We start from the raw sequence: 27,462 nt of genomic DNA on the forward strand, positions 1-27,462 counted from the left end.
ATCTCACAACATCATAAACTGCACCATTTTCCTTGAAATGAATTTTCATACCTTCAACCACAGCATATGCCGGGTAAAAAGTTTTCATTGCATACAATGCAACATTTGTAAACCATTTATGTCCGTCTGTAGTTATTTGCCTTTTGTGGGCAAAATGCATGCTTTTATGGGATAGAGAATACAACTGATTACAAACAGAAACAACATGTCAGGGATAAAACCCACCTGTTTTAAAATCGCTCGCCTTTAGAGAGAATGAGCCACTCTTGAGAGTAAAATTTAGCACAGCAAACACTGCATCTCTTCTCAACAAGGTGTTGTCTTCTGCACTGTTTTGTATCACATCTCTGATCTCCTGCTCTGTGTGAAAAAAAAACAAAAAAAACATACAATAGCCATTTAACTACAACTGTGTTTATTTACTTCTAGTTGCTTCTTCCAATGTAGGTGCCTGTATTACTGAACCCACAGAGGCAATAACTGACTGTATTGTGTATGAAGATATTTTGTTTCTCCTCACAAGACATAAATTTACACAAAATTTATATCACATGATAAATACGCGAAACTTATGCAAGGATCAAGCTCATTCGCAAACTTGATTTCAGAAGACTCAAAATGAATCTGCACAAATCTTAAAATCAAAATCAGACAATATTAGAAATAAATAAATATGCAAAGCTTATGCCTGAATCAGTGTGGTTTTCAAACTTTCAAACAACATCTAAAGCAGTTACAGAACAGGAACCAAAGCCTGTTTTTCATGGAAATGTGCAATAAACAAAAGTTTGATCAAGCTGTATTTAATTGTTCTCACCTTAAAATGCAGCTATAGACTTTGTTAAAATCATACATACCTATCTGTAGGTCTGAGTGCGAAGGTGGTTCCCCTACACTCTGAGCCGTATGATGACGCTCTGTTGTGCTGGCTGGCTGTGACCCCCGGCCGTACCAGCCACCCCACCCTGGGAACCAGCCCTGGAAGAGACCTCCTCCACCCTGGGACGACTCTTCATTTGGTGGAGGGAGAGACGTGCTAGATGCTGTGGCTTTCTTTTCTTCATGCTCTGTCCTCTCCACTTCATCCTAGAGAGCAATGTATGTGTATTGTGGCATTATATATGTATTTCAATTTTTAACACCAGTGCTGGCCACAAGATGGGCTATGTTAATCTAGTTTTTTCCACAGTAACAGTTACATGTATCAATAACATGAACAAGGCAAAAATATCTGGGAGATGAAGATATATGGCAAAGTTCACGTGACAATGATGACGTTTCTAGGCTATCAAAAGAACATCACCTGATGAAAATTAAAGCAAACTTTAAATGGGCTTCTTGTAAAAGGTTTATTTTAGTCACGATATATAACTTGAACTTTTCGCTTCCCAAGAAAATGAATGCCTTCATGTTAGACATATGCCTATAAAGCTTGTGACACCATGAGATGTATAGCCAAATTGGGGACATAAAATACTAGACTGACCACATACAGACCACAAAAACATGAAATTTTTTAAAAGTTTCAAGACCAATCAGAGAATGACACTGTCTGCAGTACCATGTTCTCCTTCTTCAGCTTCTCATATGTTAACTCTCGGAGAATCTTCAATTCTTCAAAGTTCATCTCTCCTTCCATCTTTGTCATAAGAAGCTGTGAAAATTGAAGAAACAGTTGAGAAGACAGAACAAAAACATGAATATATTTTCATAAATTATACCAATTATAAAGCAGTTTTGTACAAACATTTACTTTTTATTTGCTATGACAACTATGCCAAAGGTTTTACACTGAATTAAACTATGGTATTTGTAAGAAAGAAAATTTATTTTATCAAAAGTTGTATGTTAGACTAACCTTGGCTGCTACAATATATTTAAACTTAAACAATAGCTGACACAACATACTATGTATGTATGAAACACTTACTGTGGATTATCTTTCAAGAAAAATAAGTTGGCAGTGAATGCCTCATGAAGTGTGATGTATGAAACTGAAACTATTGTACCCAAATACATGAAAAAAACTTATACAGTGTGTGAGATTAAACTTAAGGGCAACATTATCATCAGACAAAATCAACTAACATTTTCTTTTACAGAACACATATTAACCTTGTATTATGTGTAACAAAATGTTATCTCCCATAATAATACTGTGCTCACTTTCTGCTTGCCATCTACATATTCATTATTTAGGTGCCGTGTGTAAGCTTTGTGATACAGAACGATCTCTCTGGCGCGCTTGAGAACAAACTTCCATGTGGCTCTTCTGTTACGTTCCTGGATCTGGTGATGATGAACTCCTATAGCAAACTTCCACCACTCACGAGGCCTGAAACAAAACAGAGATCACTACATATTTAAGAACACAGCATTAGAAATGGAATCATCAATAGGTTACTAAATATAAATAAACTGGTTGATGGATTTCTGATTGAATTTATCCAGCTTTTATTTGTATTTATTTTATGTCAGAATTTATTTTATGTCTATCTGCCTATAAATCAGTCAGTCTTTCGGCCAAAGTGTCAACAACCTAATTTTAACATTGGCCATTTAATTAACAAGTGGCCTGAGTGTTGTATGACATTCACCCTTTGCAGGATGTTGCAGCTATTGTAAATTTGCACTTGTTGTTGCAAATTTGCACTTGTTACAAATGTTTCTTCCAACAAGTATGAATTCTCAACAGGTACCACGGAATACAGAAAGTTAATATCGACAACATTCAGGCCTCTTGGTAAGTAGGCCCAAACAGACCGATACCATGTCAAAAATCTGAATGACCGACTGACAGACAGACAGACAAACTGATAGACAATAACATATTGAGCTGCTTGTAGAAGCTAAAACTTGTAAACTTCTCCCTTAAAACATAAAACAAGAACTTGTGAGCAGTTGGGATCATTTTTGACAGGATGTTAGACTGTTATACTCAGGTTATTTTAATACATAAAAGACACAAAGGATTCATGAGTCAAATGCTAGTCAGTGTAGTAAGGCGCTCAGAACAGAGAGGTCAGACACAAAGGATTCATGAGTCAAATGCTAGTCAGTGTAGTAAGGCGCTCAGAACACAGAGGTCAGACACAAAGGATTCATGAGTCAAATGCTAGTCAGTGTAGTAAGGCGCTCAGAACAGAGAGGTCAGACACAAAGGATTCATGAGTCAAATGCTAGTCAGTGTAGTAAGGCGCTCAGAACACAGAGGTCAGACACAAAGGATTCATGAGTCAAATGCTAGTCAGTGTAGTAAGGCGCTCAGAACACAGAGGTCAGACACAAAGGATTCATGAGTCAAATGCTAGTCAGTGTAGTAAGGCACTCAGAACAGAGAGGTCAGAGCAAGGAAACAGGACGGATTGGCATAGTGACTGTATAATGTGACTGGGTGGGCTACATAAGCATACCAGGGGTCAGCATTCATACTGTATACAAAGCATGAGATCTCTTTACCTTTTCTTCACACTACACATAGGCTTCCACTTGCGGTACTTCCTCTGTTTGTCATGTCTCTCAAACTCCTTCAGCCACACAACGAACCCCCGGTACTGCACCTCACTGAGGGAGACCGGGATCTGCCCCAGCAGTATGTCCAGGGTGATGCGCGGACTCTTGGCGGATCTCAGAGGAAGAGGGGATGTGTTCCTCGTCATCTTGGCTTGAGCACTCACAGGCGATAAGATGTAGTCATGAGCCTTTGGCAGAAAAGAGGGTGGAACGACAATTACTCATATAATCTCTATTATAAAATATAGACTGTACATCACTGAAACTTATTTGAACACAGACAGTGTTTACTGCTCTGGCATCAGATTTTTTGTTTCATTTCTTAACATTTACTCCCTGCAAAGTTTTCCTTTCATTGGTCTTAAGCAAAAAACCAATGACTATTAACCCATCCACAGACTCACATAAATGCCCTTGTTCCCGGCTTCAAACAATGACTTACCTTGAAGACTTTTGTGCTGCTTGTCTGGTACTTGTCATTTTCCAGTGCTTTCTACTCAAGAGAAAAAGAGATGGAAAACAAATGATGATAGCAACACATAACAAAATCTGTTCTTCAATGAAACCATATCATATGTACATGTTATTAATAATTCAATACGTTAGAAATGCTCATTAAATATTTATGTTCATGAAATGTTCACATGTTGTTCAGAATGTAATATGAATCTAAGTGAAAGTTGAATGTCAACATGTGGCTTGGCCATATAAGTGAATCTAAAAAATTATGAAAAGCTTCAGTAAAGCTATTTTTTCTTTTATTTTATTACCAGAATGGTTTGACCAATAATGTAATAGTATTGACAAAACAGAACGATGAACACCTTGGTCTTTGTTGATACCGTTTTATCACCCTGAATGGCTTGAGATGACAGCTGTCGCACAGGACTCACCATGAGCTTTTCGCGTGGCAGCCCTCCCAACATGACAGCGTCTGTATCCATGTACACAGCGAAGTTCTGTAGGTCCACAAGCTTCCTCATCATGTCAGTTGCTGCACGACTCACAAACTTGGGAATCTGAAAGGGTCACAGTCACTTTAGGAATCTGTGGTACTAAGAAGAAGTGATTGTGGGTGGCTACTGTCATCATCTTTGTTTTTGTGGTTCTTTCATTTTTTTTTTCATGTGTCTATATTTCAATAAAAAAAATTTTCGTCCACAAATCCGTACACTTCACAATGGGGACGCCATCCATATTACTGGCGAATACTACATAATTTCACTGTGGATTAACAGTTTCCTCAACTATGACTTCGCTTTACCACTTTCGCTTTACCAATAAAACACAATCTGAATGTAGGCAAAATAATCTTTCAGCCTGATATAAAAGAATTATCAAGAAAATACAGGATTCATTTATGAATATTGTCCCAATACCTGATTATTGATAATCCACATTATCAAAAGAACAAGACTTACAGTATGAAATCAATCTAAAAGATAAGTTATCGATGCACCGGACATGCTCAGCGTGATAATAGATGACTTACCCACTGTCCATCAGTACTCTGGGCAGAGAGACTCTTGATGACGACGCCACAGGCAAATGGGCAGGAAGGTATAAGCTCACTGTCTTCATAACGCAGATGGACCTCTTTCACATTCAACTGTAACACACAATACAATGCGCTATTTCAAGTAAACTGATCAGAATTATAATATCCTAATGCAGATACAATATGTTAAAAGACAGGATATCAAACATTTCACATACTTATAGAACTGCTTTTCGCAGATAAAAAAATTCATAGAACATTGAGCATGCAACATATTTCTTTTGGACAAACATTAAAAGTTAGAATTACTTACAAACAAATGCTTATGGTGATTATTATATTTCAACACATTTACTGGTATCCAATCACGTTGTAAACAAACAAACAAACAACTATAGTAGGTTTACCTACCTGAAGATTCTCCAGTATATTTGATGCCAGGGAGGTACCATAGGCGAACCATGAAGAAGCTGAGCTGTCCCCACCCTGCACCTGTACAACAACCGTGAAGAGTTAGATCAATATTCATCTTACCTGAAACAATTCTAGGCAAGAATGTGTAATAATAACTTGCATGATCATTTTTTGACATTATTGTAGAGTATCTCTGGAAAATATGTACTGAATATCAAACATGAACCTAATGACAAACTCAGAAATGGCTCTATAAGGTGGATGAATCAATTACAATCAATCAAACCATATCACTTGAAAAATGCTAAACTTCAGGTGAAAATTTACAGCCAGTAATACACTAGTATACAAGTAAGTGAGATATCTCTTTTGAGTGCACATGACCTGAATTTCTTTGTTTGGGAACAAACATACCCATGTGGTTAACGTAGAAAACACTCTAGCCTTAGGCAGTCAGATTTCCGCAAAGCTTTTGTACATTTAATATGAATCTTTGTGACAACTGAAACTTCACACAGAAAAATATATGTAAAAACCTACAGCAGAGATTTGCCAAAACCTGCCTTGTTATACGATAGGCACTTTGTGTTTTTGTTTGTCTGACGTAAGGCCTGCTCTCTGTATACCTATGATTTGATTGGCATTGAACACCGGAATCTGGCTAATTCTCATTCTAAGGCAACTGAGCTTGAATTGTACAAGATAGCTACTCTATCTGAACATGTAGTTGAGACATAGGCCTACCTGCCACTTGTCCTCTAAGGCCTTCAGCATAGCCTCTTTCTGAGCCATTTCATTTGCCTTCTCCTGCTCCACAGAATACTGTTAAACAGAAAACAAAAATATCTCAGGGATTCATTGTAAAAATTACACAACACTGCCCCTAGATTTGCATCATTAGAATGCCATACTGAAGATGTATCGAAACAGGATATCTCAACCAGTCAATATATACACACATGAGGACAATCAGTACCCTTATCAATGTGCATGTATATATTACAGCCAAGTTTAAAGTCTTTGGTGTGACCTTCCTACATACTGGTCCTAAGCATCTAGCCCTCCAATACTGCAGTGATATTTAAATCATGTTTACTCAAGCCAAACTAAACTGCTGCTACATATATACGACATTTACTTTAATTCCAATACAAGGCTTCACTCCAAGTCTCAACACAGTAATCTGCATGGCCATATAGCAAAACATTTTCAAAGGAAGTATTCAATACACAATATAACTGAGATACAGATAAGACTGTTATAATTCACAAATTAAAAAATTTATGAATGAACATAAATCATAAGAAATATAACTAATTGCAAATTTACAAACTGATTTATGGAATCAAAAAAAAAAAATATCAATAAAGGCTGTATGCACCTGAAATTATGTGAAGCTGAACATAAGAAAGAGATTACTTTTTGGTCAATTTTGCACTTTATAACATACAATGTAGCTATGAACTCAACGGCATGCTTATTACATGTACCGGTACATGTAGTACCAGTGACACAGACCTGAGTTCTCTTCAGCGGGCCAGCCACCAAATACAGCTTCTCCATGGAAATCACCCAGGGTTCACTTCTCATTCTTCTCATGGGGATATGCAATGTGATCTTACCTATAAACCCTGATAAACAAAAAAAGTACTCGGTAATTTACTGATTTTATTGGTGTTTAATGCTGACTCAAGAACGTTTCATTTATACAATGGGGGTGAGGTTTGTGGTTGGAGAAAACTGGTCTGCTACTGGCTTTAAATCAAAGCTGATCCAGCCAGACTGAGATTTGAACCTATGTTCTCACTGAGCAGGGGTGTATTCGCTGTGATGTGAAACAGGCATTAGTCCACTGAGCAAGTGAGGGCTGCTCAGAGAAGCACAGCTAGTTACATTCTCACATGCACAAGCATGAACTTCTATAGCATCAGATCTGTTCATCTCCATGCCATAAATAAACCTACATGTAGACCTGAACGGGAAATGCTTTTTGTTCTGAAATAAGTTTTTGGCATCATTGTGTGGCTGCAATTTAAGTCATAGTGTCAGAAAACATACTTACCTGACTTGATTTCCAATGGTAAGTCTAAGCTCTTCAGGGCATCCTTTTTAAGAGGAAGATTGTCCAACTCAACAGCCCCTAGATAATTACATACAATATTTTATTTATATAAGTTTTCAGGCAATCTTTTTCGTTGAAATGTAATAACAAACAATATTCAAAGTTATTTAACACACACAATGGAACAGCATTGAGATGAGACCACAACACTGAATTAGGTGTACCTTGTTGTGCCTTGCAAATTAACATTTTTCTGCAAACTGCAGTAAATCCAGTGAGAGCTGTTTTTGCACATATTAAAGTGTCTGTGAATCTGACTGGTTAAAAGCATGGGCCAATTAACTTGACCAGTCATGGCCAAAGAAATATTCATTTATTTATCTGATTGGTGTTTACTCCATACTCAAGAATATTTCACTTATACGACAGCGGCCAGCATTATAGTGGGTGGAAACTGGGCAGAGCCCGGGCGAAACCCACAACCATCGGCAGGTTGTTGGCAGACCTTCCCACATACGACAGGAGAGGAAGCCAGCGTGAACTGGACTTGAACTCACATCGATCGCATTGGTGGGAGACTCCTTGGTCATTACGCTGTGCTAGCGCAGTAACCAACTGAGCCACAGAGGCCCCGCCACAGAAATAAGATTCTCCACTAAGGGATTAGCTTTAGAAAACATCATGCCTATTAGCTTAATGTCTAGTAGTTAACCGTTATATACAACTACATGCACAGTAACTCACAGACCTGACATGTTACAAAAGACGCAGACTGGTAATAAACTCAGACTTACCCTTTAGCAGAGCTATAGAGAGTTGGTCAGTGTTCAGATTCTCCACATACTCCCCAACGTATGTATTCAGAACCCAGGCTGCCAGCCCCTCCAACATCTACAAGTATCAAAATACAATACTGATTTTGTGTGCTTGCTTGGAGATTAATGTTATATAACATTATGTCAGTCATATTGCAATGTTTTCCCTACAATGCAAGAAAACAATGCAAGACACTTCATGTGAAGGTTAACAATATCTTGACATTCAATACTTGCTGTATACCCTTATGCTCAGTTCCAAGCATTACAGTGTTTTAACCTAAGATGGTCAACTTTACAATCTTAACAATGATGAAATCGAGGACTGAGCTTTGCCCCCATTGTTTACAAGAGGGTTCTTCACCTCACAACCATGTGGTGAAGACTAAATCTTGGCACATACATTCTGTATAACAGAGAGATGGAATTGATGCATGTACCAGAAACACAAGAAAAAATTAGATTTTCATTATTTGGATCTTGGAAACATCTGATTTGGGCTTAGCCATGTGTTAAACACTGTTCATTTGTCCAACTGAATGTTAGAATATTTTAGCTCTATACACCGCAACTTAATACCAACACAAAAACACTGCAACACAATATAATAATCAATAAAGGAGAAATTATCTTCACAGAGTGGTATACAAATTTATAATGTTCTATACAATATGTACAGTGGGACTATTACAACTATAAGCAAGACAGATGACATTTGGGTACAATTCATAGTACTGTTCTTATGAGGCTTACAATGTGAAGTAACATCTTAAATTTATAACTGACCTTGAATGTGGGTTCCTATCCTTGAGATAAAACACAAGCTTCAGGTGACAGCTTTGGAAGCTGTAATTATTTTATTAACTCATTCTGCCTTTCACCCAATACCTGTTAAAAACAAAAGTTTCATATTAACAGATTTCTATAAACATGAAGCAGCTATTAACCGATAGGTTTAGCTGTTAAAATATTTAACTGCGGATGACATAATATGAAATGATAAATCTAACCATCATGGATGTTTCCATACTAAGTTCACATTTCACTCCATAACCATAAGCCAACACCAATTTAAATTGTTTCACAGACAGGATAAATCTTCATCCAATGTCACTGAGGGTATAAAAAAATAATAAAATTAAAAATCTAATTTGTTAATGTGAACGGTTCCCACAATTTTTCATAAAAATATATCAACATCGCACAAAATAAAAAGGTGTATCTTCAGTTTTATTTTCATTCCGTTTTTTATTTTATAGTGTTGGCCCTCTTGGAAAAAAATAAAATAAAACTGGTTGCATGTTATCAGGGAAAGTATTGTGCTACAAAGCCTCGACGTTATTTTGTACAGGTATGTCACAGTCGGAAGTAGAAAACTGTGTATTGAAAAATCACTCAGCTCACTTACCACATTCATCAACAAAGTTTGTAACAAACAAAAGTGAACCTTCCACCTTGCATACTACAGTACATGAATGTCTCTTTTATCCTCGTGCAAAATTTATCAGGGTGGAACTCAAAGTTGTATGGTGTGTGACTTCAGCGAAACATGAAAGATCGTCTTTTTTTTTCGATGGCCATGTAAAGGTAAATGTATTGTAATCAAGAATAGTTGCATGACACTTATGACGGGGCACATGCTAAATTATGACAATTTCCACTCCCCTATTTTCTTTCTTTCACAGGTCTTTTAAACAACAAGCTAAAAAGATTGAATAAATATTCAGACTGGGCTAAAATACATCAGATGATCTACAAATGTGGTACAAGACTGCATTAAGAATGACATGATATGTAAGACAATCCTTACCTGACATTTAATAGTTAAAGGGACAGATTTCAGAATTTTTGAGTCGGTTCAGCTAAATACAAAAATGAGTTGCCTACATGTACCTCCTGAGCCTATATTTTCCAGAAAATGCCAATTAAGAGAAATATAAGGGGAAATCCGCCACTGGTCTAAACTGTGCTCCCAACAAGATAACATGCAAATGAGGTAGCCCAAAAATTTCCCACAATGCAACATTTGCTTGTGGATCACAAATGTAACCAATGCAATGGATTCAAAGCAAATTATAAGTCTAGTACACAATACAATATTCCTATCTATCGATAATGATTACTAAAGTATTCGTAATTACCAAACGATCTATACGGCATAACTAAACTTACATAGTAGACCAGATAATTACAGCACTCTCAGACATTTTAAGTTTGCTAAACATTTCCCATCGTCTTGACAACAAGGCATCTAACTGATTACAAAAAATCAGGCTTTCTAAATACAGGGAAAAAAAAAATAAAACTGAACATTCAAATGTTCACTCAAAGTCTGATACGTGTCAGTAGACATCTGGAAGTCTCAACTTTATGCGGGCAGCAGATGACGTGTAAAATAACAGAACAATATTTTGGACATCGGTTGTATTTCCCTTTAAAGATTATGTCAGCCAGACATACTACTGATGCCACAATGCTGTGCGTAATGTATGAACCATCACATCTTACAACCTGAGTTTGTCCCAACTATCACCCATGTACACACGAAGCTTTGTTGCTTTAGCATGCTTACTAGCTTTGATGTTGTACTCATGGATTTCATCAGGACAACTGTGACAAAAGAGTACTTTCACATGTTTTAGTGCCTCTCGATGACCAGCTAAATTATTGGCTATGAGCTGTTAGTATTGGGTAAGGTGTAGTTCACAGCTGAGCAATTTCCATTATAAAACTTCTACACTTCAATGCTGAGCATTGGGATGAACAAGTTGACAACATGAAAATCCATGTGAAGACTTACAGCCATATCAATTCATTGAAGAATCTGCTTTTTACAATGAACCTCTGCTAAGAAGGTCAGTGACCAACAGACCATACCACCTTATTTTCACAACTGACTGCCAAAGAACTCTTTATTGATCTCCTCTGTAAATTTCATCTGATGATGAGAACCGTTTCTCTGTTAAATATCTCTGTGTAAAAACCGACTCTTCCTTGAAACCCTTTTTAAATTCATCGTACTGAAACCAGATCATGGTTACTTCACCTTTCTAAATCCCGAACAGATTAATCGGTCAACGCAATGTTCGCTAAGACTGACAACCACTCAAGAGCAAGTTGGGAAGTTCGTGCAGGCTCGTCAACCATTTTGGAACAGCGATTTTACGTTATTCATCATTACCAACTTCTGATCATTCACCGATCGATTTTCAGCTAAATTGACAACTAAGATGTCTACTAGTACAACAACAACCACACACTAACACGAATCTGAAAACAAAACTAACAGCTGCTAAAAACGAAACAGTTATGTCCGACTTGCATTTCAGCCTTGTCAGCCAGTGGGATGAGGTTTCATCAGATGTCAGAGATACCGGAATGCATCATGTCATCTGCGTTAATGACAAGGTGTTATTGAAAATAACAAATTTTAATGTTGTCTGACGGAAGTGCCCCTTGACACAATACTGACTGATCTTCCGCGTAAAATTGACCTGTCAGGGTGCCCCCCGCCTGCAGAGGGCGCTACACTCTAACAGTCCATGATCACGCGTGCCGTTTAAAGTTTAAATTAAAAGAGGATAAACTTGATAGTTACTCTCTTCAAAAATACAGTAAGAGCTGAGCGTTATACATAATTTTAAATCGAGAGAAAATTTTTAATGAGTTCATACGTGGATCACCTTGACATTAGTAGATGGTTTTTATTCACTAAGTTCCATGTTATTTGACAATTGTGTTAAATGTAAAAATAAGAGAGCCTACATTAGTAAAAAAAATTTTTTTTTCATTTTTTGTGCTAAAATGGCTTTCACATTTTGATGAATTTACACAAGGCCAGGAAATGAACTGAAGAAAATCTTGGCCAGATCAGACGGGTTTTGGGTTAATTACAGGCCAGACCTTGCTGATAACAAGAACCTTTTCAGTGTGACCTGGTTCCCTATTTGTGGTTGGCACATGGAGAATGGATCATGTCCTGCAAACTCTTCAGTTTTGGTTGCCGTTACTGTGTCAGCGAACTGTCACGCCGAACACGCAGTTAGGCCCACTGGCAGACAGTCGCTGTCATTTGCCATAGGATAGTACAACCACTTGTGACGCTTATGCTTGATTTAACCTGGAACTGTATTTTAATATTTAGGGACATGAACTGAAATCATTTTTGGGTGTGTTTTTTTTTTCTTTGAGCCCTAGTTATACCAGGCCAACTTCAAGTTCCTCAAAGTACACCCTTTATTTATTATGATTGTAAAAGTCCTCCGAGAATACATCTACAAAACATGTCAGGTTTGTTCAGAAAGGCATTCAAGTCTGATTTCATAGTTGTTCTGATGCAGGATATTGTAGCCTTTATGTTCAAAAATCATTCCAAATAGGCCTAATAAATCGTAGTTTACAGCAGAAGGATCTCATTGCTTTGGGACTGTCCCTGATAGCACAGCTGGTAGAGCGTCTGCTTCAGGAGCAGTAGATCCAGGATCCATCATGGGTCAAGTCACACCTAAGACTTTAAAAGAGGAAATTGAAACTTTCTCGCTTGGCGTTCTGCATGAAGGGGATAGTGCAACCCGGTTGACCCATATCAGTATAATGGATTGGGCGGTGCGGCTAACTTGCCTTCGGTAAGTCGTCTCAGTGAAGCAGCACTAGATAAAAGAGCAGTGGAAATCCACCTTGCAACAAGGAGGCACATTACATGAACATAAGGATTCCTTCGTCATCATTTGACTGAAAAAATTGTTAAGTATGACGTCAAAGCATTTGAGTTGCAATTTGATCCTAAATTTGAAAATTTATTGCGACTGATTGTTGCTGAACACCATAATGAAGAATTTTTCACTTCCACAATGATAATAAGCTTCATGGATGGAGAAAACTGGGCTGCATGGTTTATGTCTAAGTCATTTCCATGTGTGACATACGGATATGCACAACAAGTTGTCTTCAACAAAGTTCAAGGTAAAATGAGAACATGAAAGTTCTTCCCATGGCAGACCTTCCCATGTACGACCAGGGTGGGAACTAGCATAAACTGGAATTGAACTCGCAGCATTCGCATTAGCGAGAGGCTTCTGGGTGACTGTGCTGCACTAGCACACTAACCACGACACCACAGAGGACTGTACCGTGTGAGTTGTAGCCACTGAATGGCAAGAGCCTCAACCACAGCGCCATCGGCTGCTTGTCTTTATTTTGAGGTGAAGTCCAATATGACATGACTTTTTAATATATCTGACTTGACAGTCATATCCTGACAAAGATGAAAATGCATGACAGTTACAATATTGGTTGTATGGTACGTATACCTGAATCGTGTGAATCGTCCTATAGTAAGAGGACTAACAGAAAACTTGCCGACAGCTCCTTGATCCACTTTACTGACAGTGGTATCTTACAGATTTGTTTTGCATCATCCAGCACCCAAGCAAAGTTTGACCTGCATTAACAGTGTACTGAAGGTTCTGTTATTATAGAGGCACTATACATGGCATCATAACACTAGTAGAACAAGACAGCCAGTCCTGTAAACATGAGCTGGTATAGCAGCACATAGTACTCCAATATGGCTACCAAAAGTGGGTCATGCAACCCCTCTATATGCCCGAAAGTTTCGAGAAGGATATTAATGTTGTTCTGTGTTCGCATAATATATGCATGCAATGTGCTGTAAAACTACTCTAAATCCTCAAGAAATTCGACCATCTCCATAGTATATGCATTAACATACATTTAGAAGACTGTTATGATTTCTGTCAGGACTCCCAAGTGTTCCAAATGTTGTCAAATATGCCTTTAATTTTCATACTATGTTATACACCACTGGCCAGATTTGTAGAGAATTTAGGGTAGGTTTGATATTCTGATGGGATTGTCCTTGACCCACATAATGTTTATCACACTCTTGTACACATCAAACATTGAAGTGGTATCCACATTTGGGTATGGAAGATAGTGGCGGATCAAATGAAATAAAAAGAGACTCCAAGTAATTTGTTTTCTGTAAAAAGTATTTATCAGCACTCCAGCAATGTAATACAGAATATAAGTTATAAGCCTCAGACTTATGATTCTATCTTAATTACATATATGTATTACAAATCCCAAGTCTATTTCACAGGTATTCTGCAGGGCATTCAGAAAACTGGCTCAGTCTTAGGCTCCAGTTATTTATCATCAAAACAGCATAATTTTTACCCAAACTGTTAGTCTCAAATACTTCTTCCATTTCTCATACAGCGCATGAAGAAATCGGTATTCCGATAAATCAGACACTTAAACATCCAATATTATTTGTAGATTACTAGGCTTTAGGGCCCCAGGAAGTAACAATGGCTGACAACTTTAAAATCTTGAAATAATTTTGGGTGTTTCAGGGTTTTCAATCGCCATTGACAGCTTTCTTGGCTGGAAGAATCCTGATGGTAGGCACTGGAGACATGTTCTGAAAAATATGAACAAATTTACCTAATAAGACAAAGATGGAAAGAGAAAAATTAATTTAAAAATTCAATGCACACAACTGAATGAAGCTATGAATTTAACATGACCTGTATGAAAAGACAAAAATAGCATAAAGAGAGCAACATTTAAAAAGAGTAATAATTTTTTTCTTGTACATATTATGTTTATCTACTGCTTACAACTGTTTGGAGCAACATGGATCACCTGAAGTGCAATAAACAGCATTTGAATAAGTTTTGCTCCATAGAAGCAAGTATTGGTTGGACATACTCTTCTGGTAATAGGGACAGTGTGCTAAATATACATCATTAATTTTGTCTATATGCACTTACCAAGTCTATATGCACTTACCAAGTCTATATGCACTTACCAAGTCTATATGCACTTACCAAGTCAATATGCACTTACCAAGTCAATATGCACTTACCAAGTCTATATGCACTTACCAAGTCTATATACACTTACCAATTTAGCTGCTCTGTTGTGTAATGATTCATAAGTCCAGTAGTGCATCTAGAAAAACAGGGAAAAAAAGACGTGTAGCAATACTACCTTTCAATGTTTGCTTGAATGGCGTTTGATGGCAAACTCGCTTAAAATCTTTCATTTAATAGGTTTTTAACTATGTAATGACATAACAGATTGTCAGGTTTGCTCTGAATGTCTAATGGTGACCTCACTGGAGTGAGTGAGTGCTTGGGGTTTAACGTCATACTTAACAATTTTTCGTCGTCATATGACAACGAAGGAATCCTTAGAGCGCATGTAATGTGCCTCCTTGTGGTAGGGCAGATTTCCACTGCTCTTTTGTCTAGTGCTGCTTCACTGAGATGCCTTACTGAAGGCAAGTAAGTTGCCCTGCCCGAGCAATTACACTGATACGGGTCAACCAGTCGTTGCACTATCACCTTCATGCTGAATGCCAAGAGAGAAAGTTACAACTTCATCTTTCATGGTTTTAGGTGTGACCTGACCCAAAATTGACCCTGGACTAGTTGTACCCATATGTAATATTCTATAGCCTAAGTCAAATTTACGTAGTCAAAAATGCTGTCACCAAATCTGATTTGACTGTATATACCCTAATTGCTCAACCTTTTCGCAAATAAAAGATCAACTTTCAGTGCTATTTATTCACGTTTTCAGTTTCACTTTAGAGACAAAACCACACAGTTTGGATTGGCCAGTTTCAGGGCTCCACAAAACATATAATTTTATCAATCAACACAGAATAATGCCTTCACAATATGCTAGAATAAACACTTTTCAAACATGCAAAAAGGTTGAAAAGTTACAGTATATCACCCACAATTTAAAATATAGATGGTTGGCAAAATGCTCATACCTGCTACACATACATGTACATGTTACTTTGAACAAGTTATGTTTTGATCAAAACTGTTTTATCGCTACATTAAAATGATGGCAAGATTCAAAGAAAAGGTGATACTGTATGGCTGAAAATAATACGACATGAGAGGAAACCTATAACATTTCAGTGGACTGGACCAGCTTATCTTGGGAGGTTTTGAAATCAAAAGAACTGTGCTTAAGCTGATGAACTTTTTTTTTTACCAGTACCAAACCTTTTTAAACTTTTTTACAAATATTCTGACCTTATTCTGGTAGTCAGTAAAATGTGGTGTGTTAAAATAAACTTGATGTTTTCATGAAGTTAACTTTGGAACCCTCAACCAGTAACTTTATTTTGCCAACTGTGAAACAAGATATTTCATTTATTTATTCATCTGATTTCTGTTTTACACAATACAAGAATATTTCACTTATACGACGGCGGCCAGCATTATTGTGAGATGAAAGTGGGCAGGGCCCGGAGGAAACCAGCGAACTGCAGGCTGCTGACAGGCCTTCCCATGATATAATGGAAGCCAGCATGAGCTGAATTTCCAGCGACCGCATTGTTGAGATTCTCCTGGGTTACTGCCACGCACTGGCATCGCTAATCACCTCGGCCACACAGAGGTCCCCCAGATATTTCACGTTTATTCCAGGCTCTGGAGTGTAGAAACATAGCATTAAAACTTTCACACAACATAAATGCCGTCTTTGAGACATACATGTGTCTGTTTACTTACGTGTAGTTGAGTTGGCAATCCAAGACCTTGGAATCTCTTCAAGGGACCAAATTCTGGACTTTCTATGTTATGCACCTAAAAAATAGAGGATGCAAAATAAAACATGGACATCAGTATATATATTCCAATTTGACAAAAACTGGTTACAAAACATCCATATTAGAGTAAAATCAGAAAAATGATCTGTAATCAGAACAAATTTATTTATTTGTTCATTTATTTAACTGGAATTTTACATCGCAGTCAAGAATATTTCACTTATATGACGGTGGCCAGCATTTTGATGGGAGGAAACTGAGAAGAGCCAAGGGAAAACCCACACCCGTCTGCAGGTTTCTGGCAAACAACCGGAAAGGAAGTCAGTGTAAGCTGGGTTTGATTTCACAGCGACAGCATTAGTGAGAGATTCCTGGGTCATTGTGCTAACCACTTGGCCATGGTGGCCCCCAGCAAAAATTTAAGACAGCCACAACATACAAGAGTACTAGTATCAACTACTGTTTTATATACATTGGTGTTCAGTGCCTTTCTCCAGAATATTTCACTTAAAGTACAACCTTCAACTTCAAGGGCAGAAAAACGAGAACGCTCGAAGTAAACTGCATGGATATGTGAAACTTTTCAACCTGCAACATACAAATTTTCACTTGCCATCAGAGGTCAGGGTGTATAATATACAGTAGACAGCAGGCGGTCAACAAACTTCAAGATCACCTAAGCTGTACTACAAGTACTGTAAATCGTTTGTAGCTGGGAAAATCTCAAAAATTCTGTCTCAGGCAAGTATAAGCCAGATAGCCGTTTGAAGCGTGCACTGGAACATGTATGTGTGTATGCACAGAATGGATTTAACGGCAGACGGTCAATAAAAGTACATGATTTATGCCAGAGCTTCTTTGTTACACATACTGTCAATATACCGCTGAATATAGGATTCAGCGCAGTTCAATGTAAGGTTTCAAGTATCAATCAAATTCACATAAAACTGCACAGAATGTACTGAATTGTGCTTTACAACCAAGAGTTACAATGCTCTATCACAGAGACGTCCCATGGTTTATCCGCCCAACTCTAAGACCCACATGTGTCATAAACACTCCATAACAATTATATGGCTTAAGTATTGTTTCTTCATTTAATCAAGATAATGATATCTCATATCATTTACTTTTAATCATTGAGCCATTTTAACTCTTCAATGCCCTGAACTTTCCTTCATAAATATGCATGATTCATGGTCCAATCAGGGTCCACTTTACAAAGGTCAACAGGCACCTTAGTTAACGACACTGACAGGGGTTCAAAACAACAAGATGGGATGTGGTTGTAGTGAGAGGTATGTGGTGTGTAGAAGTGCAAGCACAAAAAATATAACATTCCTGCACATCAACATGTTAAGGATAATGGAAGAGGAGGGAGGGGGTCTGTCATTTTGATGTAAAATAGGTTTGACATAAACTAGTGACACAACAACAACATATGCTACATCAGCTATCCAATCGCTATGGCTATCACCAGCACTGTTTGATAGCACGGTGACTTTCCTCTGTCTGCACATGGATTAGCATTCACAATACTGCTTATTGCTGGTGTATAATGATGAAAATAAACTGGATCCGAACATGCATGCATTTGCTTTGAAACAAGGAAATACGCAGTTATAAGGGACGATCAATAATTGGCTGAAAATGCCCTGGAAGAAGTGTGTGGGCCACAATGCCATTGGCTGTTGGAAGAATAGGCTTTTGAAGACTTTTACTACCCTAATTCTTCTAATTTTTATGACAGATATTAGTAGTGCTGAAAGCAGAATATTACACATTTCTTTCCACAGCTTTTTGGAAAAGTTAAGGTATGAGTATGTTGTTCAATAGATGGTCTAACCAAGTCACAAAAAAGAAACTAAATATTCCTACCACAGTTGAATATTGTATATTGGTTAAAAAGAGCAGACTAAGTGTCCCAAAAATCTGAAGAAACCATTTATACACAGTTAAACAAGGGTGATTACGAAGCCTACAGCGCAGGATCAAACTTACTGACAGGAAGATGGAATGAAACAACACCTAAATCACTGTAAATATACATGTAGGTCTGTCAGCAACCTGCGGATGGTTGTGGGTTTCCTCCGGGCTCTGCCCGGTTTCCTCCCACCATAATGCTGGTCGCCATCGTATAAGTGAAAAAATATATTTGAAACACCAATCAAATAAATAAATGAATAAATAAATAAATAAATATACATGCATGACTGAATACGCATGTAAACCTTTTGTACAACCTTCCGAACGTTTTATTCTACGTGCCAGGCTGAATGTAGCTGAATCATGAATACACTGTCACATTACTTACCGCTACTAAATCATATCGCCCAATCAGATGTGTGCTTGAGATGAGAGGTCCCCTTGATATGTCTATGTGCTCTCCCATCTTGTACACTGTGACTGAGCTGCCTGATTTTGACAGGCTCGCTATATGAGGTATTTGAACCTTCTTAAACCTGAAGCAAACAAAAAAAAAAAAAAACAATGCTCTCACAAATCCATGGCATCTACTATACATATGCCAATTTTCAACAAACTCGACCCCCGACATAATGCATTATGCTTCATTTCATACTAAAGAATAAACACATATTTTGCCAGTCTCCTACCAGATAGGAATAAAAGTGTGTATGTTTTATAGACAAAAATTACATAGCCTCTGTATTTGAAATAAAATTTTGTCCATAGATAAGTTGCTTGTTTAGCCGGATTCTGAGAGTTCTATTGACCGTAAGGTTTGTTGTGAAGGCAGGGTGATCGCTTACTGGAAAAATGTGAGCCTCAGCAACAAATGTTATATTTTAAAACCTGTATTTTTCTGTAAAAATGCACTTTTTAGTCAAATCTTGAACAATCAACGGAAATTATCATGAAAAATGAACAAAATGTTGAGTGTTAAAGAAGTCCAGTTAATGATATTTTTTAAAACAGCAAATCAACCTGAAACTTAATTTTAAATAAGATTTGTAACTTATAATTCACAAGACATGTAGCAAGATTGAAAAATTCACACGGAAAGTCCAACAAAGTTACAAACCTATTGTCTTCAAACATTTTTTCTGCTAACTTTGCATCAATCTCCAGCCTTTCAAATTTCAGGTCTTCAAAGCGCAGCTTTCTGCCAATCATTCCCATACATCTCAACTCCGACTGAAACAAACATCAGTTTCCATTCAGTTAAGCCAAACAAGCATAAACCTAAATATTAAATATTTAACATTTAATAAAAGCTTAAAATGCCTGTTTGGAAACGATTGTCTAGTTTCTAAGACTTAGTATTCTATAAGCACTAACAACATTGAAAAACAATTGTTTGAAACCAAAATCAAAGACACTGTACATGTATTCAGTTTCCCACACTCTAAGCTATTATCAGTTTGATCAGTTTCAATGATAAACACCTGCCCTGGTAACTTCATTTGTAATATTTCAGCACAGCCATTTGTAAGACCTGTCAAATGCCACAGCTATATAATGCTTGCAAGAACAGCATTAAATCCATATCATCCTGTAAAAATGTTGGTGTACTGAATGAATTCTTGGGGTTTAACATCGCATTTAACAATTTTTCAGTCATAAGATGACAAGGAGTAATCAGGTGTGTGTATATATACTGTGTCTCTTTGTGGCAGGGCGAGTCCATGCCACCAAAGTGCTGCCTCCACTAAAGTATCATGACAACAGATATGGCACCTCGACACCCGGCCAACCAGTCCTGTTTCCTTGCTCTAACCTTTCAGTGCTGAGCAAAAGCGAGTCAGCAACAAGTACAATTTTTAAAGTCTTCGGAATGATCCAACCTGGGTTTGATCCCGGGCCTCCCAACTTTGAGACAGATGCTCTAACCATAGCCTGTTCATGTATAGATGAATTATAAATGTAAACCTCGTGAATACATACTGTTGAGGGTTTCCAGTCACCCATCTTTATGTCAACATCATGGACAAAGCTACCACTGTGTACTGGGGAAAAAAAAACAACAACAACAAAAACAAAATAATTCATACTTGGTTATATTCACAAGGTCAATCAGCATTTCAGTCTAAGTGAGTTTACATAGGTCTGAATGAGACAAGGTGGGGGAATCTCGCAAACTGATGCAGCTATTAATGTGATTTTATGGTACCTGCTATGCTGAATATACATATTGCATAATCTCGTTTCTCTGCTCAATGGCACAAGTGAACGGCTATCGTAAAATCGCATCTTTAGCCACGTCAGTTTGTGAGAATCTTCACCTTATCTGGCCTAAACCTGTGTGAACGTGTGAGATTCCTGAAAGGATGATTATGGCATATGCTTACTGTACTTCTGACAGAATTTTAGCCAAAATGAACTGAGTATGTTTGTGATATATGTATTTTTTTTGCATATGCTTATTGTATTTTTGACAGAATTTTAGCCATAATGAACTGAGTGTATTTGTGGTATGAATTTTTTTGCATATGCTTATTGTATTTTTGACAGAGCTTAACCATAATGGGCTGAGTGTATGCACAATATGCATTTTTTTCCATATGTTTATTGCATTTTTGACAGAATTTTAGCCATAATGAACTGAGTGTATTTGTGGTATGAATTTTTTTGCATATGCTTATTGTATTTTTGACAGGATTTAACCATAATGGGCTGAGCATATTTGCGATATGCACTTTTTTTGCATATGTTTGTTGCATTTTTGACAGAATTTTAGCCATAATGGACTGAGTATATTCGCAATATGCATTTTTTTTTATCCTTCCATTGGGATAAAATAAGAGAAAAATTCTGAAAATGTACTTACTGTTTGGTGGTGGAAAACTGCACAATTCAATATAGTGTTGTTCTCTGAAAGCTGTTTCCAGTATATGCCCCAGGATAAAAGAACAAGTTCTCCAGAAAGCCTATAATACAAAACAGGACATTTTTACTAAGCCTTTTGTTACTGTAAAATAATATGCAAAAAGCACTTTTCTGTAATCATGTACTACCTCAGAGGGATCTTTTTTTTTTAATCTGTAGACGATGTCATGAGAAAGTATTTCACTAAACACAACCATCAAGAACTTCCATATCCATCAGTATTACCATCAAGTTCTAATACATGTATTTAATTATCATAAATTATTTTTTTACATTTTTGCACTGGTTGTTTGATTTTGAGTGAAACTTAATAGTGAAAAGCAAGCCCAGTGACAAATGCATAAAAGTAAAAACTGACATGAAATCAGACACCTAGGAACTGCCAAACTCTTTAATGAACAACTCCATCATACCAATGAATCTTTGAGGCAGGAGAGTCCCAATCCAGAAGTCATCATAGTGCTGCCACACTGTACATTCATCCACAGACATGAAATTACAGCCAATCCGCACACAATAAAATATTACAATACACAACTGTAATGCAGTATGTATTAACATGAAAACTGAGTAGCAACAAATACATGTACATACTGAATTAGCTGCCGCGGGATCTTCGTCTTTAAAGTGGAGAAACTTTAGCTGACAGTCTTCTGTGAGAGGCCTGTGCAAGTCCCATGGCTGACCATTAACAAGCGCCAAGGCGGAGCGACTCATCAGCAACTCTTGTATGTCTGTCAAACAAACCATGAAAGAAATGAAAATTATTCATTCTCGGATTAACAGAACTGAAGAGCTGTTTCAATGTAACATATGTATAGAAATGTACTGCCTGTTTGAACAATGGCAATCACTATTATACATCTGTGAGCTTGTAACTAAACTTCACTAATATTTGAAAAGTGCAGTACTTTTCCAGGTACTTGACACACCAGCTAAATGGTTGCAGCCAATCCAGTAACAGTTCCTTTCAAAGGCATAGTCTACAAAAGCCTTGCATAAAATTTATCTTTAATGATCCCAATCACCTTGAAAACGTAGGAAAAGGCCACTGAAAATCATTAGATCTTCCTCGTGACAATGTGCAAAGTGTGGCGTAAGTTTGGTGAACTTGAGGTAAACTGCCCAGGAGATACCAAGATGATGGGACACTGACAACAACCACAGTGTTTAAAAAAATTGAAATCACAAGAACACCTCCCCCATCTCCCCACACAACACTTTCAGGTCACTCTAAGATCTCTGTCACAAAGGCCCAGGTCAGTGGTTTATCTTGGGCACTCAGTTTTCCATTCCACTTTTTTGAATGAGCCATTAATGAATATAGCATTAAAACAGCAATCAAATAAATACCCCACCCCCAACCCACCCCCCACCAACTAAAACAACTCAACTCCTCCAATTAAACACTGATTTCGTTCAATAGTGGCAGAATGATAGGGATTGAAAATTTGAATTTTCCACACTAGGCAGTGTTTGGCTGCAGATTCATATCAAGAGTACTATTTACACTGCGTAAAAAAAAAATAAACTTTTTTTAAATTTTAAAAAATAAAATAAATTTTTAAATTTATATTGAAAGTTTAATGAATACATAGGTAGTTATGTGAACACTTATACTTACGCATAGCACAGTTAAATGGAGTTGACAAGTCTTTGTTCATAATGAGAGTACAGTCTTCTGGCGTGCCTTTGTATTCCACTTTAATCTTCTCAACTCTCTTAATAAGGCCCATCTGCCTTTTCTTTTCTTCACCAAAAAGTTCATTTCTTTTCTTTCTAACTTCTGAATTTGTTAGTTTTCTGTAAAGTCGGTGTTGCTGGAATATACACCCTACAAGCAAAGAATAAAGGATAAAACGTGAAGGATAAGAGAAGCATGAAAACTAAACATCATAAAAAATTCAAAAACCAAGACGTCAAAATCACAATTTTTTCCCATTATATCACGATTCAATACAACATGGTCACAAAATGTGTCTGTAAACTTTTCACCAAGCTCTTGTTGCATACATCTGTACATACTTTCAGAAGTCTTAGTGAAACAAGCATTCATATTCGGTATATGGTTTTCATCCAGAGGTTTGGTTATGATGTTATCATTCAATGGGAGCCATCATATTATAATGCTGATTTAGCTTACATTTAACATTCAGCATCTAACTGGGTCCGTTCCTGTCTTATACAAGTGGACGGCTATCAGTGGCTAACAATGTTCATATAACACAGTTACTCTTCACTTATAACAAGGTAGGCAGATCTGTCACCCAACAACAGCATTATACTGAGGGGACAGGTGCATGTACTTCCGTCTCTGTTTTCTCACGTAACCAAGAGTAACTTTGATATATCACAATGGCTGTCTTGGCATTTCTCTTTTAGGCAATTACTTGAATACAAGTGTCGCTTTTATTTGAAGAAACGGAGCGCACAATATCCTCCTTCAAGGGTTATGACAAGCACGGCCTAAAATCCAGCTAGAAGACTCAGGTATCAAGGTATATATAAATGGTAATTACAGGAGAACTCGCATCTTGATCGTGATGAACTCAACAGGTTTGGAAAGAACAAATTCTTGGCATCATGTGCATACTAAATGTGTACCTGTAGCTCTCATAGCTAAATTAACTCTTGTTAATTTCATCCAAAATGATGGCGCTTTCACGTTTTCAGCTGTTGTTTTATTTCATTGTACTCCAACATTTTTACAACATATGTGACTCTAACAGGAGTATAATCTCCTCGAAGATTGTAATCCTCAAATGAATGTCTAAACAATGCTACTAACAGCAACAGCCCCAACACTCATAAATAAAAACAAATACATTTTGGATTTGTACCCTTTTGGCTTAACATGCTTACAAGTCTTTGTTTACAGAAGTTAAACCTTATGATGGATGTAATTTAGGCAGGCTAGGATGTTAACAAAAAGAGAATAAAGTGACAGTTTTTTAGTCGCTGGAAAAAAAAAAACATAGCTGCACATGTGTGGCTCAACTAATCTGACAATGTATTAACATACCAAGCAATACAGAGCCACACTCAAACAGAAATCAGACGGCACAAAGTGGCCCGTTCTCACAGTCATGTGACTTGGGGATTCCCATGAGACACATCATCAGCTGTCAGGCTATAAATAAGTGAGTGGCTTCCGCAGTAGCTCATACATATTTAGGTAACACAACACAGACTATAAATACACTCTCAAGTGGGATCGTTTTTGTGGGATAATTCATACAATTTGGAAGAACATAGCAAACATGATAACTTGTACATACTAGATAAAGTGACATGGTTAGAACTGTCAGCAGTACAACTTAACACACTTGGTCATTTACAAACATCTTCATCCCTCGGTGAGTTCCGTGTGCAAAATTACGTTTCCACTGTGTGGGAAGGCCTGCTAGCACGTCACATGACATTACAGAGGATTGCGCGGTTATGTTGATTAGAAACAAGGCTTTCAATTGAGGAGATGGAGACCCTGCAGTGAAAACTGCCATCTTCCTATTACACAACTATGAAGCAGGACATGGACGTAGCTGCTCAAACATGGCGACAGTTGGAAAACCTTGGAAACCTTTATGGTTACAATAAATATATTCGAAATCGAGTAGAGACATATGGTGGTGGTGCAGTGGGTGTGGAAACCGGGTGTTTTATTTTTATAACAAAGACAATCGGCCTGGACCTTCATCGAGTATGAAATTAACATTGTAAGCGTGGAGACTCCAATGATGCTTGGCCAGTAAAAGAAAAGGAGTTGGAGTCTTTCAGGCCAAGGAAAAACATGTTCTTCTGGGCCCAGTTGTTCAAAACTGTATTAGCGGTTAGCCTCAGGTGGCTACTTTAACTCCTCTTTTTTACTGGACTGGCAGAGCCACAGAGGCAACCAATGGTAAAACATACACCGATTCATGCCATCTCTGATATGTCCTATCTAAACAATGGCTGCTTTCCAAAACTGGTCTAAACTTTGGCTCTTACCTCTCGGCATGGCCATTTCTAAACAAGGTGTTCATTATGCTGGTTTTTACAGGGTTAACGCTCATGCAACATTTAGGAACGAAAACTTTTTCAAGACCCATAACTGTGGTGGAGGCACAAAGGTTGCTGTTTTAGCGATGAATATGAGGTGAATTTGGGTCCCATATGTTCTTACCAAATGGAATATACCTTGGATGTTGCATATGCAGGTAGGCTGAGACGTAAGAGCCAAAGCTGACACTAGTTTTGCACAACTGCCATTGTTTTGAAAGGACTTATCAAACACTGTGTGAATCTTGTGTATGGTTTACCACTGTTTGTCACTGTGGCTATGCTATCTCCCAGCCCTGTAAAAAGACAGGAGCTGAAGAAGCCACTTGGGGCTTATTGGCGGTTAAGCCCAGTATTATCTTTAGCTTAGTTTGGACTAAAGTACTGGACTGGTACCAAGATTTAAGCCTGGCTCAACTTTAAATACATTTCTGAACAACCGGCCCCTAATGTTTCATCGAGACGCTTGGCCGTCAAATAATACAACAGCAACAACAACAACAGTATAGTTTGTAACCGGCCTTAACACCAGTGTTAAACATCGTCTGCAAGGATACTTACGATGATGACGATACAGGGAGCTTAACTGAGCTGAGAATACTGTTTTACACGACATTTTCTTAATGTCATAAACAATTTCATTAAATATGCTACGGTAAGTTCACAACTATTACTTTACATTTCTACACCATGCCGCACAGCAGTTTTGTACTGTAAGTGCACCCTTTTTCATTCTACAACAGGAATAACCGTAAACAGAAAAAGGCCCCATGAACAAAGGGACATAACCATGGTCGGCCTGTTTAAAGAGAGGTTAAAGATGTCGATACACATGTACCTTTATGGCTATGTGTAAATCAAAACACGAGAAACAGAAACAAAAATCTGATACAAACTGAAAACTGGTCAACGCATGGATTTGTATCAATAACAAATTTAACACCTACAAATGCGTGTTGTATGTCCATATGAGAGTTGTTTTAAACAGTTAAAGTTTACGGCGTTATACCTCTACTTACATGCATGTACCTTTAAAGGCACTACGGGGTACCTTATGGTTTTTCCTTATTTTCAAAACTTTAAAAACAGTTTGTCTGTTTTTAGTAAAATAATGTTAAGCCTTTTGAAATGAATGTTGAAGCTTTAAAAAATCATTTTAAACCTTTGAAAATTTTCCTTATTTTTGAAGTCTTTAAAGTTTTACCCATCGCATACAAAACGTAAAAAATAAATAGCGCAACATCACCCCATAAGGCACAGCCAACCCCTTGAGAGAGATAGACATAAAAAAAATAATAATGTTGCAGCCACAATTTAGATGGTTTTACCACTTGGCCATAGTTGTCCGCAGTACGACGTGTTGTCCTTGCAGATTTTCATATCATTTCATAAATTGCCATTTTTCTTAATCCATTGTTTTTGTGGATTATAGGTCAGGTACACCAGGGTGTTTATTGTTGTTCTTCTTCTGTTTTTTTTGTTGTTGTTTTCTTTGGGGGGGGGGATTTTTTATTTGCTTGACCACGCTCCTGCATAACCCTTTCGATGCCCTCGTGCAGACAAGTAAAAAAACGTTTCAGAGTTGTGTCCCCTTAACAGTGTCGCTGTGCACCTCGTAGCCATAACGACGATGTGTAAATATTTATTGGATGCACTGGACAGCGACTCGACATAT

The 27,462-nt window shown here is 37.5% G+C and overlaps 2 protein-coding genes across 2 annotated transcripts in view; both read right to left on the reverse strand.

The window, feature by feature from the left end:
- Positions 1-11,737, reverse strand: part of LOC135461261 (intermembrane lipid transfer protein VPS13D-like) — a 73,773-nt gene extending 62,036 nt beyond the window's left edge. The window contains 15 exon segments of the mRNA XM_064738269.1: positions 226-360; positions 858-1,086; positions 1,562-1,654; positions 2,167-2,335; positions 3,460-3,701; positions 3,956-4,006; positions 4,407-4,532; positions 5,006-5,122; positions 5,423-5,503; positions 6,170-6,247; positions 6,944-7,056; positions 7,488-7,565; positions 8,282-8,378; positions 9,089-9,190; positions 11,625-11,737. Coding sequence (XP_064594339.1) covers positions 226-360; positions 858-1,086; positions 1,562-1,654; positions 2,167-2,335; positions 3,460-3,701; positions 3,956-4,006; positions 4,407-4,532; positions 5,006-5,122; positions 5,423-5,503; positions 6,170-6,247; positions 6,944-7,056; positions 7,488-7,565; positions 8,282-8,378 — 1,609 coding nt within the window. The 5' untranslated portion in view covers positions 9,089-9,190; positions 11,625-11,737.
- Positions 11,738-14,311: 2,574 nt separating this feature from the next.
- On the reverse strand, positions 14,312-26,516 carry LOC135461310 (large ribosomal subunit protein mL39-like). The gene is made up of 10 exons (XM_064738335.1): positions 26,349-26,516; positions 23,374-23,583; positions 22,344-22,483; positions 21,691-21,790; positions 20,808-20,869; positions 19,945-20,057; positions 19,216-19,363; positions 16,864-16,938; positions 15,233-15,280; positions 14,312-14,747 (listed from the first exon to the last, which is right to left on the reverse strand). Exons 1-10 carry the CDS (start codon positions 26,401-26,403, stop codon positions 14,685-14,687), a joined length of 1,014 nt encoding a protein of 337 aa, XP_064594405.1. The 5' UTR covers positions 26,404-26,516; the 3' UTR covers positions 14,312-14,684.
- Positions 26,517-27,462: the final 946 nt, after the last annotated feature.

Source organism: Liolophura sinensis, chromosome 1 (assembly GCF_032854445.1).
Source record: "Liolophura sinensis isolate JHLJ2023 chromosome 1, CUHK_Ljap_v2, whole genome shotgun sequence".
NCBI classification, from domain to species: Eukaryota; Metazoa; Mollusca; class Polyplacophora; order Chitonida; family Chitonidae; genus Liolophura; species Liolophura sinensis.